Source organism: Physeter macrocephalus, chromosome 19 (assembly GCF_002837175.3).
Source record: "Physeter macrocephalus isolate SW-GA chromosome 19, ASM283717v5, whole genome shotgun sequence".
In the NCBI taxonomy this organism is placed as follows: Eukaryota; Metazoa; Chordata; class Mammalia; order Artiodactyla; family Physeteridae; genus Physeter; species Physeter macrocephalus.
In genome coordinates, this window is record NC_041232.1 from 44,236,857 (window position 1) to 44,251,902 (window position 15,046).

The 15,046-nt window shown below is 36.2% G+C and overlaps 1 protein-coding gene across 1 annotated transcript in view; it reads left to right on the forward strand.

The window, feature by feature from the left end:
- The first annotated feature begins 610 nt into the window (after positions 1 to 610).
- DSG1 (desmoglein 1) overlaps positions 611 to 15,046 on the forward strand; it is a 39,883-nt gene continuing 25,447 nt past the window's right edge. Inside the window, exons 1-5 of the mRNA XM_007130547.4 lie at positions 611 to 795; positions 9,999 to 10,034; positions 10,299 to 10,430; positions 11,604 to 11,759; positions 13,367 to 13,511. Of these exons, the coding sequence (XP_007130609.1) occupies positions 748 to 795; positions 9,999 to 10,034; positions 10,299 to 10,430; positions 11,604 to 11,759; positions 13,367 to 13,511 (517 nt within the window). The 5' untranslated portion in view covers positions 611 to 747. The remainder of the gene's footprint in view (positions 796 to 9,998; positions 10,035 to 10,298; positions 10,431 to 11,603; positions 11,760 to 13,366; positions 13,512 to 15,046) is intronic.

A 15,046-nucleotide genomic window follows, 5' to 3' on the forward strand; every position in this document is an offset into this window, starting at 1 on the left:
TTAGAGAGAGAAAACAGAGACTTCCCTGGACTTAGGCTGGTCACTTAAAAGGAATTGTGATTTATGCAAGGAACATTATAAGTATCACAGTTTTGCTTGTATGAACTAATGCTTAAAAAAAAATCCTCACTTTTACATTAGCAAATTTTCTGTCTCTTAAAAAATAGCTTAGAAAATGACTGTTTCCTAACGACCACTGAAATGGAAAGTTTATAATTTTCTACTGTAACCTGAAGATCTGCCAAGGAGCATGGGCCAGATAATCCTCTTTGAATAATATAAACTTCCAGACTCCACTTGCCTTTTTAGCATGGGAAGAAGCTAAACAACCTGTAAATAAAGCATAGGGTGAAAAGCCCCTATCAGTTGTACAACTCTCCACACTTCTGATCATTTTAAATGCCTGCCACTGGAAACCTTCAATAAAGGAATGAATCTTCCATGCCTCACAAAGAGCTGCCTTTCAGCTAGAAGAGGGTGTATCCCCAAGCTTTTACCTGCGAGCAATGATGATCTTGTTAAGCACTGCAATGAGACCAGCCCAAGTTTTTAGGGTGGGGATCTTGATGGGTTATACGCACCTTCAGACCTGCTCCCAGAGAAGAAAGAAACACCTCAAAGCCTGCACGTAAGAACATCTACTGAGAAATTATTTCAAGCAGACACCAGCTGAGTGGGAGGAGGAAAAAGAACAGAGGAGAACAAACAAAACTCCCGTGGTCTTGGATGTAAGAGAACCCAGCAGCAATGAACTGGCCCTTCTTCAGAACAGCTGCAGTGCTGTTCATTTTCCTGGTAAGTGGATCCTGTTAAAAACTTTCCATCATCATTTCATTGTAAACAAGTTAGGACTTTAAATGTTTTTTTAATGTTACTTCCAACCTAAACCTGTTAAAGGTTTATGTTAATGATAAGGTGATTTTATGAACTAGATTTTTAAATAGTGTTTCTCTCCTTAATTGAAGACTCAAGATCATATTAATGCACCAGTGTCAACTCATCATATCACATCTCTGACATCGAAGTCATTGCTAAGTCACACCAGGAAAACACTGAATTTGGGAAAGTCATATCACTACTTAATAGCATTTTGTTGTTCAAATTCTCTTTTGCAGGTGGGCTTTGAAAACTAATCTCACAGGTGTATCTTGATTTTTAACCTAGACATTTTCCCATACTTTTGGTATCTTTGCTAGTAGATTCACTCTAATTTTTAAAACATAAAATTAGGATCCATACAAATTAAAATCATAGCTGTTTGTGACTGGCTTCACCATCCAAACAATCTCAACGGTTCCATATGTGGTTGGGGGTCCATATCACTAATAGCAGAAGCCCCACAGTGCTAAACTGAACTTCATTTAAAACAACATTTTTTAATTTCAAAAAGAATGGCAGTACAGGAGATTTATAAATGACAGGAGGTGAAGGAATGGCTATAATTAAGGAGTAAGTATAATTATTATGATACTGGTTCTTACTACTGGAAAGTCAGTAATGACTGACATAAAAGTCATACATTTGATGATCAGAGAAATGTAACAGAGTGCTTCATCATTGCCCCCCTACATGTTACTAGTCTTCTCTTTAGAGATAATTCTAAGGGCAACACCAGTGTGTTGCCTCAATTTCACTTATGTTGAAAAATTGAAAATCGTAGTCTTTCTCACAATAAGGTTAATATAATCCAAGAGGTGAGTGCCAGGTAAATTGTCCTCCAGTTTGGCAAGATGTAGTGCTGTGGTGCATATGTGTCTCTAACTTGCTTAATTTTTGAACTGGATTGTTGGCTTTCTATAATAACAAGGTAGATCTTTGATTCAACATATGCTGGTTAACTTGAATTCAGTTTTAATTGAGAGGCCATAACCAGTGAATTTAGTTATAAATGAGCATCAGTAAGCTATAGCTGTAGTTCCAAACTGCCCTTCAAACATTAGCCTTATTCCATGGACGTGATCCTGAGGATGAGATGATATCATAATTTGGGACACAGCAGGGATTAATGAGCACCACAGAGTACATCATTTGAACATAGGAGCGCTTGTTAGTTAGGCAATAATAAAATACTTTTATCTTTAGTTTCATATAAACTTGATCCAATTAAGGCCTATTATAGTGTCAGTTGATTAAAGTTTATTCAGATGCTTATGTACTTTCATTGAATCTATAAGATGCCTTCTTTTACTATTTTTATGATTATTTCTAACTAATTACATCCTATAAAATTCCTGTAAACAGCCAATTGTAACTAGTCGTTCTTCAGTACAACATATCATTTTATCAAAATCATGTATCCTCATTGAACTTTGTTTGTAGAGAGATTTCTGGGCATTTGTACTTTATTTTCTGACTCTGGATAGTTTTTGTTTGTTTATGTGTAGGTTGTTTGTTGCCATATTTTCCTTTGGAATCAATCATAAGTTTCTCATACACCTTACGAAAATTATTTCTCAAAGAACTTATTTTATAGAGTTGAGATGTTTCATTTCATGTTATCATAACATTTTTTGTAAAACATTTCACTTTCCGAGGTTTAGAAAATCACAATTTATTTTTACTACTGATTTTACCAGATGATTTGGATAAATGTCCTTTGGAGTTATCCAATCTATGTTTGCTTTAAGATACTTTTTTCTGAAAATTAACCATCACTATAGCAAACTCTTCTTCTTACTTTACTGCTAGCCTTATTCTGAATGTTTGCTTTTACCCGTTAAAAAAAAAAGAAAGAAATCTATGTAAAGTCTTCATATTCTTCTCTGCTCAAAGCTGGTAAGTAAAAATCTACATTAGGGAGCATATTTGGACAATTTTGAAGACCTTTAAGACATTTAAGCTGGTAGTATCTTTAATGCAAACCCACTGAGAGCTGGGCAACCATGTATTTACAAGTATGTTGTGTAGTCTGCTCAATGTACCTTTAAGTTTTAGACCTTGTTCAAATTAATGGGTTAGATCAGGGAGAATAAAGCTGAAGAACCTGCTCTTACAGAGACCAAGACCGTCACACGACTATTCCATTATTTAGACAAGTTGGCTGGACAGACAATAGTTTGCAGCTGTTATAACACTGCAAGCCAAATAAATGTTGTTGACGCTACATTTATTTTTCTTTCTTTTTTGTTTCCATGAGATTAGTGTGTGCGGCTGGCAGGGGCCTGAGGGGTGGTTAGAATGAATTCTAGACCAGAAAACAATGTTACCTTTGCATCAAATATAAGAAATCTCTGTGAATGGTTGTAACAGTGGTATAAGGTATGGCATGGTGACTGTGGGAAAGCAAAGTAGAACCAGTAGAATTTTTATAGTTCTATTGATTTCTAAAACTTACTTGCGACTTCACCAGGTCCAATCAGTCACCTCAAATCAATACAAATCTCACGGTGTCTTTTTCTATAAAAGCCAACTTCTGCAGCTTACACTCAAAGAACAAATAAACCTATCTTTATCTTTAACAGGATTGATCGGTTTTTCAGTTCATCATACCAGCCTAGCTTCTCTTCTTTCCATGGTTAATACTTCCTTTAAAAAAAAACCCTTCTGACCACCTGATAAACTAACTCCACAATTTGAACTTAGCTGAAATTATTAAGGATAAAGCAAGTGTTTTTAGAGTATTTCTCAGGACCAGGGCTAAAATACACAGAATGTAATATATACTTTATTACATAGTTCATCAACTTAATGTGAACCAGTCATCTTAAATTTCCATAATTGTGTTCACTGATGCCTAAAGCAAGAGAAGGACTAACAAACTAGTACAGACCAAACAGAAGAGAAGCAAAAGAGAGGATCCTTTATGCTTTCTTGTGCACCTATTACAGTGATACATATTATAGACATTAGAACTTCAGTAAAATATTTTATAGAAAATGGAAGCAGCATTTCAGTTCACCTGTTAAGTTTATAAATTGTATTTAAGCAAAATGATGATGCTCTTAAAAGCTTTGCAATTTCACAGCAGATTTAGGATCAGCATGTTCTTTCACTTTTATGAAAATAGAGAGTATAAATTTGTCATCATTTAATTGGTTTGAGTTGCTACAGAGTAAAACATTTTGCTGTGTTTGACTTAGGTAATAGAAAAACCTAAAGAACTGGGAAATGCTAACTGGATAAATCTGAAGGCATGGCCCCTAAAGGACAAGATTTACCTACTTAACAAGGCTCATGAATCTAGAAAAATAACACTCTGTCTATGCCCAGAGCACTTAATTTCTGATAACTCTTTTCTCCACTACACATTCTTCGAGGACACTGTTGCTGAGGTTCCCCGTGTCCTAACAGGCATTGCCTAACACAGAAGCAAGATGCATGCTCAGTACTGCAGTTAGACTCACTATGCTTCCCTCCGTGAGGGAACACCCTTACAGAACACTGGGTCATGTCACCCTTGCTGCCTGTGCTTGGCATGCAAGGTCCTTGAATGGACTTAGGCAAGTCAAAGTGGTTTAAATGCCACTGGCTGCTGATCCATACTCTCAGTTGGTCTATGAGCGCAGGGCACAACCTCGTCTAATGAAAAACCGCATCTTCAGAAATTAATGGCTGCCTGCTGCTCATAAAACGACTTGACTGTAAGTTATTGGAGGGCAGGTTCTGTTCTGATTCACATTTGTGTCCTTCACAGTGCCTTGCACCAGTGCAAGGTTGCTCAGTAGATGTCTAATTCACAGTGTAGAGGCATCAAAAGGGAATTTTTTGATACTTTATCGTTTCCCCCCACACACACACTCCAAAAAATCATCAGGGTATTAAACATGAAAATAACCACGCTGAATTTCCCTAACATGTATTTTTATGATGCACTATTACATTTACATTTAATCTAAGGTTTACCGTAATAGTTTTAGGGCTTAAGCCCTTTGAAAGTCTTAATCCAGCCTTGGGTTCACACCCAAGTATGGATATACATTTGATACGTATTTGTCAAATAAATAAATAAACCAATAAACGAATATGAGGAATGAGCTATCAAGGTGTTGTCAACTCCAGACTGATAGCTATTGTCCAAGTAATACAAAGGAAAGACAAAACAGGAGGTTTTTTTAAAGAAGCAAATTATTATATTTTAGCTTTATCTCAGGTTCATCCTTGTGATGTATATAACAGCTAAACACATCAGAATTTGATGCTTAAAAAACTGTCAAGAGACTGTGGAAGACTACCTTACAATTATTAAATGCAAGAGGTTTTCCTTATAAAAATCACTTACTACTTTCAAGACCATTTTTATTATATGCAAAGAAATGTAAACCTCAATATCAAAAGAAATAACTAAAAATGAGTATAATTAGAGAGTCATTGAAATTAGCATGCAATTTTGTGTCTTGTGGCTTTTTAAAAAAATATGTGGATTGGCTCCTAAAATAATGATTCAGGGAGGACTCATTGAGGATGCGCTTTAAGTGAATTATGCACTGCTTTCTTAGAATGTCTTAATTGAAAAGGGCTTTAGTCTCATATATAGATGAGGAAACTGCGGCACAGAATGGCTAAGTGACTCACCGCAACACCCATAGGCAGAGGTCAAGAGAGTTGAGATGTACTCAGCCTGACAACGCTGTCTTCATCTCTAAGTGATTCTCTGTCACAGTCTCCACAGAACATATTCCCAACTCATTTCAGAATCCAAACTAGTCCCCTAATTGCCCCCAAATAACCTTATCTTTATTCTAGGGACAAGGTCTAGATCATTCAGGATAGTGTCCTTCAACTTCCCTCTCCAATCAAGTGATTTTCATCTCCATCCTCCTCTCTTCCCTACTCTCTGTCTTCAAAGTCCTTTCTTTCTGCCTATTACCTCCCACACTCCCCACCACAACATCTCCATCAAGGACTTTCATTCTGAACCTCTCCACTTTCAAATCAAAATTTCTTACTCTCCCCTTTCTCCTCCTTCAAAAACCCATCTCCCTCTCCTAAAATATTTCCTTGGACACTACGTCCAATTCTACCATCACATATTTCTGTTTTTTTTTTTTAATCACCAAACTTCTTAGAAAAGTGACTATCTTTATGCCCTCTTGGGAATTCCCTGACTGTCCAGTGGCTAGGACTCCGTGCTTCCACTGCAGGGGGCACGGGTTCAATCCCTAGTCAGGGAACTAAGATCCCACATGCCTCGCAGCACGGGCAAAAGAAAATAAAATGGTTTATGTCCTTTTCCCCTCCATCTTATTCCCCAGTTTCTTTCAGTCAGAAAGGGCCTGTTCCATCCAACTGAAAGCATCCTGTTCAAGGTCACAGAAAATCTCAGATTTCCTCAGGATTCAGTCTGCTCAACTATTTCATATCTGATACAGTTCACACCCATCTGTCTTTCACTTTTCCCTTCCTTTGACATCCCTGACATCCAATGATATTTTCTTCCTATGTTTTTCAGCCACTTCTTTTTTTTCTTTTTGTTTCTCTTTACTTGTCTTTGTTCCCAGTTATATAAATGTAGGGATTCCCCTAGTTTCATTCTCACCCACAGGCTGTTTCTTTGCTGTATTCTTGAGGGATTTCAAATTCTCCCATGATTTCAACTAACCTACCTGCGAAGATAGTCCTCCATATATCAGTCTTGGACCACCATTGTTCACGGTGCTAAGTCATATTTCAAACTGCTAAGCATCTTTGCCCAGGCCTTCCTCTGGCATCTCAAACTTGATGTGTTCTAACCAGCTAAATTCTCCTATGGCCTTGTTCCTGATCTGCCGGTTTAAAACTGCCGCCACCTGAGATTCTTCCCTCTCTTGACTCCCACATCCCATTGGTTCTCAAGCCCTGTCAATTTCAACCATGCAGTATCTCTCCTTGATCTTGCCCCCGTCTGTTCCCATGGCCACTGCTCCTGTTCAGCTCCTCATCTCTGGCCTGATTTCATGCAAAACACTCAGCTGCTGGTGGCCTGTAATCACTGACTCTTCCCACCAATTGTTGGCAGAGTAATCTTTTAAACCCACAATTTTATCATGCCTTTACCGTGATCAAAAAACTTCCATATTTTCCTACTGCACCCAGGGATTTGATGTCAGAATTGAAAAGGTAACTGTATATAATTTAGTCTACCCCCATCATTTCACAAATGAGAAAACTAAAGCTCAGAGAATCAAGGAAGTACACAGAGTTTTCTGACTCTACCAAGTCCTCCTTCTATCTCATTGTTTTGCCTTTGAAAGTCCAAGAGTGACTTTGTTTCAGAGTTTTTTCTGGACTCTGAGCAAATCACAATAAGGTTATGTCAACAAAACACATTTTTAAGCAGACTCGGCAGTTTTTTAATTACTAATCCAGTTGAGAGCCTGACACTGTGGTGAAACCTGCTTGGTCTTCTGCCTAAGTTGCTACTCATGGGAAAAAGAATGACCCAGCTCCATAAAGTTACAAGGTTTCTTAGTTATCTGGCATAGTTCTCCAAAACAAACAGCAGGCACGGACACTTCAGTGTGGTAAGGGAAGTACAAGACAGGTAACAGATGCATACACAACTCTGTAGCTATGAAGAAATAGTTTCCAAACAGACAAATTAGATATACCCACACCCCAGTCCCACTTCCACAAACAAGAGCAAAAAGTGTTCAAGAGTTCAGAGGTAGCAAGAAATACACATTTGCATTAACATCATTTCAATTCTGTGCCCAAGAAAGACTCTACAATAACATTTAAGTTACTTGTCCAAAGTAACTTGGATGACTTGGGCCATTTATTTTTCTATCCCCTCCCCTACCCCATAGTATTACTATTATTGTTGTTGTTATTATTGTATATAGGCCTTCCTAATTCACAAGGATATTATGAGATTAGATTAAAATCAGAATTATTTTGAATTCTCAAAGTTGTAATAATGTCAATTCTTTGTAGTATATTTTACTTAGTAATTTACTTGGAATAGGCTCTTATACTTTATTGTAAAACCCACACCTCAAGAACAAATTTAGGCTGAATTGTGTTGGATTGTATTTAGCCCTAAATTAATATCCAAACCTCAATTTCTTCATCTGTAAAATGGAGAGAATTATAGTATTGACCACATGTACTAATGAAGATTAAATGCACGGATTACTCTAAACACATTGCCTAGTACTTAGTTATCATTCAGTGAACTGTAATGGTGATTAATGATAACGATTAACATTAAATAGATACCAGGAGTGTATAATTCCTATAATAAAAACATTATCTCTTTACACACTCATATTAACCATAAACATATCTTTTCCTGAATTATCAATTATGGCAATTTTTAAAAATATGTACTTGGTGACTAAAATTTTATTTTTCTTTAATGGTGAAATTGAAACTAACCATAAAAAGTAATTTAGGGCTTCCCTGGTGGCGCAGTGGTTGAGAGTCCGCCTGCCGATGCAGGGGACATGGGATCGTCCCCCGGTCCAGGAGGATCCCACATGCCGCGGAGCCGCTGGTCCCCTGAGCCATGGCCGCTGAGACTGTGCGTCCGGAGCCTGTGCTCCGCAGCAGGAGAGGCCACAACAGTGAGAGGCCCGCGTACCGCCAAAAAAAAAAAAAAAAAAAAAAAGTTTTTTACTATATTTTGAAATTACTATTTTTACTATTTTTTAAAATGCAAACTATAATTTTCTTTTATCAACAGTCCAGATAAAGTCTAATTGTGATAATAGTTTTTGTAATTAGCAATTCTGAAAAAAAAACCAGATAGAGTTCAAAACTTCTTATTTAGGGAAAAATAAAAACTAAGAATTTACACTATCTTTAATTGATTCTAAATTAAATTTAAAATTTAATAACCGTAGACAAACCCTTCAAATCCACACCTAATTTTTAGATATTTTACAATCTCTTAAGCATATTGATATATTAGACTTAATATATAAGTGTGTGTGTTTTTAGAAATGCCTTTGTTTTTAGAGAAAAGTAATTTAAATTATATGTATGATTTTCACTAGAAATCATATGTAAAGATCAAGGCCAGAGCTGAAACCAGGCAGAGCTCTGTTTGACTAGCTCACTTGCTTGACCGGGAAATTGTTTCATTCAGGAGAAAAGACTAATGAAAGTTGCTTACACAGCAATTTGTCCCACAGTCTTGTAATTTATTTTCATTGCTATGGAAGGATGCATTTATATCATCTGTTTTGTTTAGTGCCAACAATAAAATATCAAATATGAACTCATTTTTACATACAGAAAATTGTTTTTATTTTAGAATTTTTATTCTCATATTTCAAAGCAAATTAAAGATTTATCGTCTTAAGATTTTCAAAAATACTACAAAATCTTCCATCTAGAATTGGACAGTGAAAAAGCAAATATTCCAAAGCTTTCCTGATATTTTCTGTTTTATATCCTTTCTTTACTCCAAATTTTTTTTTTCTGTTTCCATCTGTGGCTAGTCAGATCCCAAAACTATCATCAAATATTTTAGTATCATAACATGCTGTTGAATCACTAAATAGCATCCGAGTATCTCCAGCTCTTCAGGCACAAGATTTACTAAGAGGTCCTGAGTTCCCAACTCTCATTCTCCCTGGGTTCTAGCTTCAAATGTTCTAGCTGATATGATTACAAGTATCTGCATAGGCTAAGAATGAAAAAGAGGTTAATAATAAAAGTAATGAAAAGAAGAGCAGGGCTTCCCTGGTGGCGCAGTGGTTGAGAGTCCACCTGCCGATGCAGGGGACACAGGTTCGTGCTCCGGTCCGGGAAGATCCCGCATGCCGCGGAGCGGCTGGGCCCATGAGCCATGGCCACTGAGCCTGCGCGTCCGGAGCCTGTGCTCCGCAACGGGAGAGGCCACAACAGTGAGTGGCCCGCGTACCGCAAAAAAAAAAAAAAAAAAAAAGCAAAATTGAAAGGTAAAAACCAAACATAAAGGAATCCTTAGCATCGTCATCAGAACTTGAGAGTTAAACCAGATTCACCTGCTAATGATCCACAAGACTATTGCTTAACGTTTTTTAAGCAGTGAGATAGCATGAATTACAAAGCATTCAATTAAAAATTAATTACGGTTATCTTATTTTTTATAGGTGGTGCTGGAAGTTAACAGTGAGTTTCAAATCCAGGTAACATATAGCAAATTAACTTTTTCCAAATTAAAAATAAGAAAAATGGTTTGGGAGAAGCAACATATTTTCCAAAGAAAATTCATCCTTATAAGTAAAGTTAATGTTATGCTAAAATTAATAGATTATCAAAATTACCAATTTTCCCAATGAAACATCCTCTCTTTCTGACTTTATAATTACCCCATCCTCCAAAAGCTCCAGTGGAATGTGAATTATGAATAAAAGTTAATAGATACTATTACTTTATCCTGCCCACCCAAGGTTAGAGATTATAACACTAAAAATGGCACCATCAAGTGGCATTCCGTCAGGAGGCAAAAACGTGAGTGGATCAAGTTTGCTGCAGCCTGCCGTGAAGGTGAGGACAACTCAAAGAGGAACCCAATCGCCAAAGTAAGTATCAACCCCAAAGCATAAAATCGAAAATCAGAATGGATGGAGTTAAATTTTCAAAAGACCCTGTCTTTTAAATACTTTATGAACACATCTCACTGAGAAATTATGATACAGAACAAAATTATGATACAGAACAAAACTATAGCCATTCAGATTATGAAAATTGAAGCCATTAAAAGTATAAATTAAGAAATTTAGGCACGCGTGTAAACAGTTAAACATTGACTCACCACACTGGTGAAATTAATATACATGATCATATGTCACCCTAAACTCTAGATGAAAAAAAATATAGTGATTTATACAATGAATTTAATACTCAGCACATTCACAGGAACTATTTCAATGTGTGCTACTTCTGCCTCCTAATTTCTTAGAATTGAATTCCTACTTTTGGCTTTGTTATGAACATTTACAATGTACCCTGTTTCATACTCTTTTCCTTTTATTTTCCCTTTTCTTCCTTTTGCACACACGTGCTCACATGCATGTGCGCACACATACACACGGAAACATATCCCCACACCCAGATTCACACATACAAACATATATACACATATATACACAAATTTACACAGAGATTTCCCCATAAGATTGCTTACAGTCATACAATTTTTTATTTCAAAGAGAGCCCTGGTTTCACATCCTCCTCATTTTCAAAATTAAAATCTTCTACACAGCATCAGATAACTCTTGTCGCCTACATAAATCTACTTTAAACTTTCTTCTAAAACTTTACATTAAAAAAAATTTTTAATCAAAAGATCAAAGTTATGTAATAATATTGGTAAACTCCTTAAGACTGCAAAGGAGTTCTCTACTCTAGCCCCAACGTTAGCACAGAGACTAAAAATAATACAATCAATTGTAAATGTTGAATGAATGAATGCATGAAAGATGACTGCATAGATTTACATTTATTAGGGTGATATTTTACTTTTTTCTAATTTGGTAGAAACAGAAATTGAACATCTTTGATTACATTGTCATTTACCATTGAAAATATAGAGCTGTTATTCCTCTTATCTAGGAAAATAATTCTCTATTTCCAGCATTTCTCAAAAGATAACAGATACATTCAACAATTCTCAAGAAAGATAGTTGTCTTATATCAAACATAGCACTCTTGATTTGCTCCCTGTAATGTTTTCACCTGTGCTCTTTCTGCAGATTCACTCAGATTGTGCTGCAAACCAGCAAGTTACATACCGCATCTCTGGAGTAGGAATTGATCAACCACCTTACGGAATTTTTGTTATTAATCAAAAAACTGGTGAAATTAATATAACAACCATAGTTGATCGAGAGGTCACCCCTTTTTTCATTGTAAGTGGGTGAATATGTATGTTCAGGCCTATATTATTTTTGGACTATCTTAAGCTCAGATCATACTTGATTTGATTTCAAGAGTCTCAATATTAGGCAATTTTGGTTGTCCCTTATTTCATGAGCATCTTATGACCCCAAAGAAACAAAAGATTAAGAGAGAAAGGAGTGTTTGCTTAACTGCCTTAGCAAAAATGCTTACCTCTGGTCAGTCCCCGGTGTCAAGCTAAAGTGTTTGTTTGGAAGGGCAAGCACCTAACTTCTTTTACTTTAATTCAGTTGAGAATATCGGTTCCTCTTAACTCCAATGCCAAATGATGATTCTGGAGCTCCTGATGGAGCCTTTCCTGAGTGAACATACTTTATGATAAAATCACATTGCTCAATCTCACCTGAGCTCAGAATGTGCCTTGGAGATACTTTAATTCACCCTTAACGAATCTCACTCTATTCTTTATAGTTGCTATGACAAAACTTCAAACCCTCCACCTCATTTCCACTTTATGAAGCTGACCTGTGACCAACTTCATTAAAAATTCTGAGGGCCTTCATCACAAACTCCCACAATTAATTCTCTCTCCTCCAGTTCAGAAATGTTCTGAATTAAATCCAAAAACAGGATCGATTTCCTTCTTTTTCTCAACTGCTTATCCCAAGAGCTATCTATTTTCCCATAATTACCTGTCCAAGAACCTTAATCAATCAACTTTGTTTTTTCATCTTTCTTCTGCTTGCTCCATTGACTGCTAATCCATTTCCATCTATCATTAGGGTCAACACTTGTTAATACTTGAAAAATAAAAATAAAGACATTTTTAAAACTTTCTTTGATCTTGTAACCTCTTCTATTCAAACCCCATAATTTTCCAAAATGTCTTCAAATAGTAATCAACGCTTGCAGGCTTTCAATCATACTGCTTTTCTGTATGCCTCAAACTACTTTAATTCCTTAGTCTTCTGTTCCAAGTCTGTATTCCTGCCTTGTCTCCCACAATGTTTCCCTGAAAACTCTAAATCAACATGCCAGACTATTAGCTTTTCTTGATGCACAATGCATTTTTATATGAAATATATCACATAGGTAAAATAGTATACATTACACTTACATACACCAAATAATAATATAAACACCCACATAGCCACACCTATCCCATGAATGCTATATTTCTCTGAAGCCCCCGTGTGACTCTCCTTTGTCACATTCTCAAGCCCCATAACCCCATTCCTAATTCCAAACAACGAGTTTTCACCACTCCATTTCCTTCCTCACGTGAATCCCTTTGCTTGAAACACCCTGCCAATTCCCTGCTCCACCTGTTGAAATTTTCTTTGAAGATCTCTCAATCATTACATCCTCCTATGAAGTCACAGTAATTTTGTTCTGCTTTCGTGTAACTTATCGTGTTACCTTTTCTCAAATGGGATTTTGAGTTAGTGTTTGCCTCCCCTTATTGATTATAAGTACCACTTGTGTCTACCTTCAAGTAGGAAATAATATGTCTTATTGTTCTTTTAGTTTCCCACAATGCCTAGCATAGTGCTCAAAGAAAGCAAGAATTTAATAAATATGTGTTGCACCACGTAATTATTCCTCTTTTCTCTCCTAGATCTATTGTCGGGCTGTGAATTCACTGGGCCAAGATTTGGAGAGAATTCTTGAGCTCAGAGTCAGGGTTTTGGATATAAATGACAACCCTCCAGTATTTTCTATGTCTACTTTTCTAGGACAAATAGAAGAAAATTCTAATGCCAGTAAGTATTCTACTTTATTAAGTAAACAAGATTATTTTGGCTTCCAGAGCATTCTTAACAGCCAGACAACTAGAGGCTAAACTCTGTCAAGGTACTACATCATGAATATAAAAGATAAGGTTGGAAAAGCATGTAGAACAGGAAGGCATGAGGAAATCTCCATGATGGCTTTCCCTTCAACTGTGGAAGCAGCTCCAACTGTCATACACAAGGAGCAACTCTAAAGTAATAGGAAGCATTTTCTCACACACCAGCTCTGTAGTAGATTCCTAAGGAAAAAATCCAAAAGTACTTTGCACAGTGGTGACAGAGGTTCTGGGAGAATTTAGCCTCCCAACCTGACTACTTTGAAGGAGAATCTCATCCATTTCTATTCATACTGCCTTTTTTTTTTTTTTTTTAATTTTAACGACTCTAAAGTCACTCATAGAAATCACTTCCAGACAAGCTGTTTGGTAGCCATAATCTTAAAGAGCTTTTCTTTGACAACAAATAAATGCAAAACAAGCATTTTTTCCCCTTCTTATATATGATTTAATAAATATGGGTTTTGTTTGTTTTTACTCAAGTCACTGATAGTATGTATTTGAAATGTATTACAAACCTAACCCTCTTTGGTCCTCCATGTACAACATATTTAAAGCTGACCATCTCAAGGAATGACAGTGGATGGGCACCAGAAAATCTAGAAACTAGAACCAGTATTTACACAAAGGATTTAAAAATCTAAACGTGCAATTGCTTCCTTACAGATTACTGTAAAAGGCAATATTTTAACTGCCAAATGTTCAGTCACTTGGGCAGGATAGTATATTAACTGCTTAGTGTACCATTGAAGATTGTCCTAGATATATTTTAAAAAGGAGAGATAATGTCTCATTTGAATTCAAAACTTCAACTTACCACAGTTACTTTTAACTGTTAAGCAGTAAAATTTCTTGTAAGTTCAAATAATTCTTACCTTTTAATTCTATTCGTTAAAATACTATACCTACAGTTTAAACTTTTAAAAATGCTGCTATAAGAATGATAAACCATTAGCCAGACTCATCAAGAAAAAAAGGGAGAAGACTCAAATCATCAGAATTAGAAATGAAAAGGGAGAAGTAACAACTGACACTGCAGAAATACAAAGGATCATGAGAGATTACTACAAGCAACTATATGCCAATAAAATGGACAACCTGGAAGAAATGGACAAATACTTAGAAAAGCACAACCTTCCGAGACTGAACCAGGAAGAAATAGAAAATATGAACAGAACAATCACAAGCACTGAAATTGAAACTGTGATTAAAAATCTTCCAACAAACAAAACCCCAGGAACAGATGGCTTCACAGGCGAATTCAATCAAAAATTTAAAGCAGAGTTAACACCTATCCTTCTCAAACTCTTCCAAAATATAGCAGAGAGAAGAACACTCCCAAACTCATTCTACGAGGCCACCATCACCCTGATACCAAAACCAGACAAAGATGTCACAAAGAAAGAAAACCACAGGCCAATATCACTGATGAACATAGATGCAAAAATC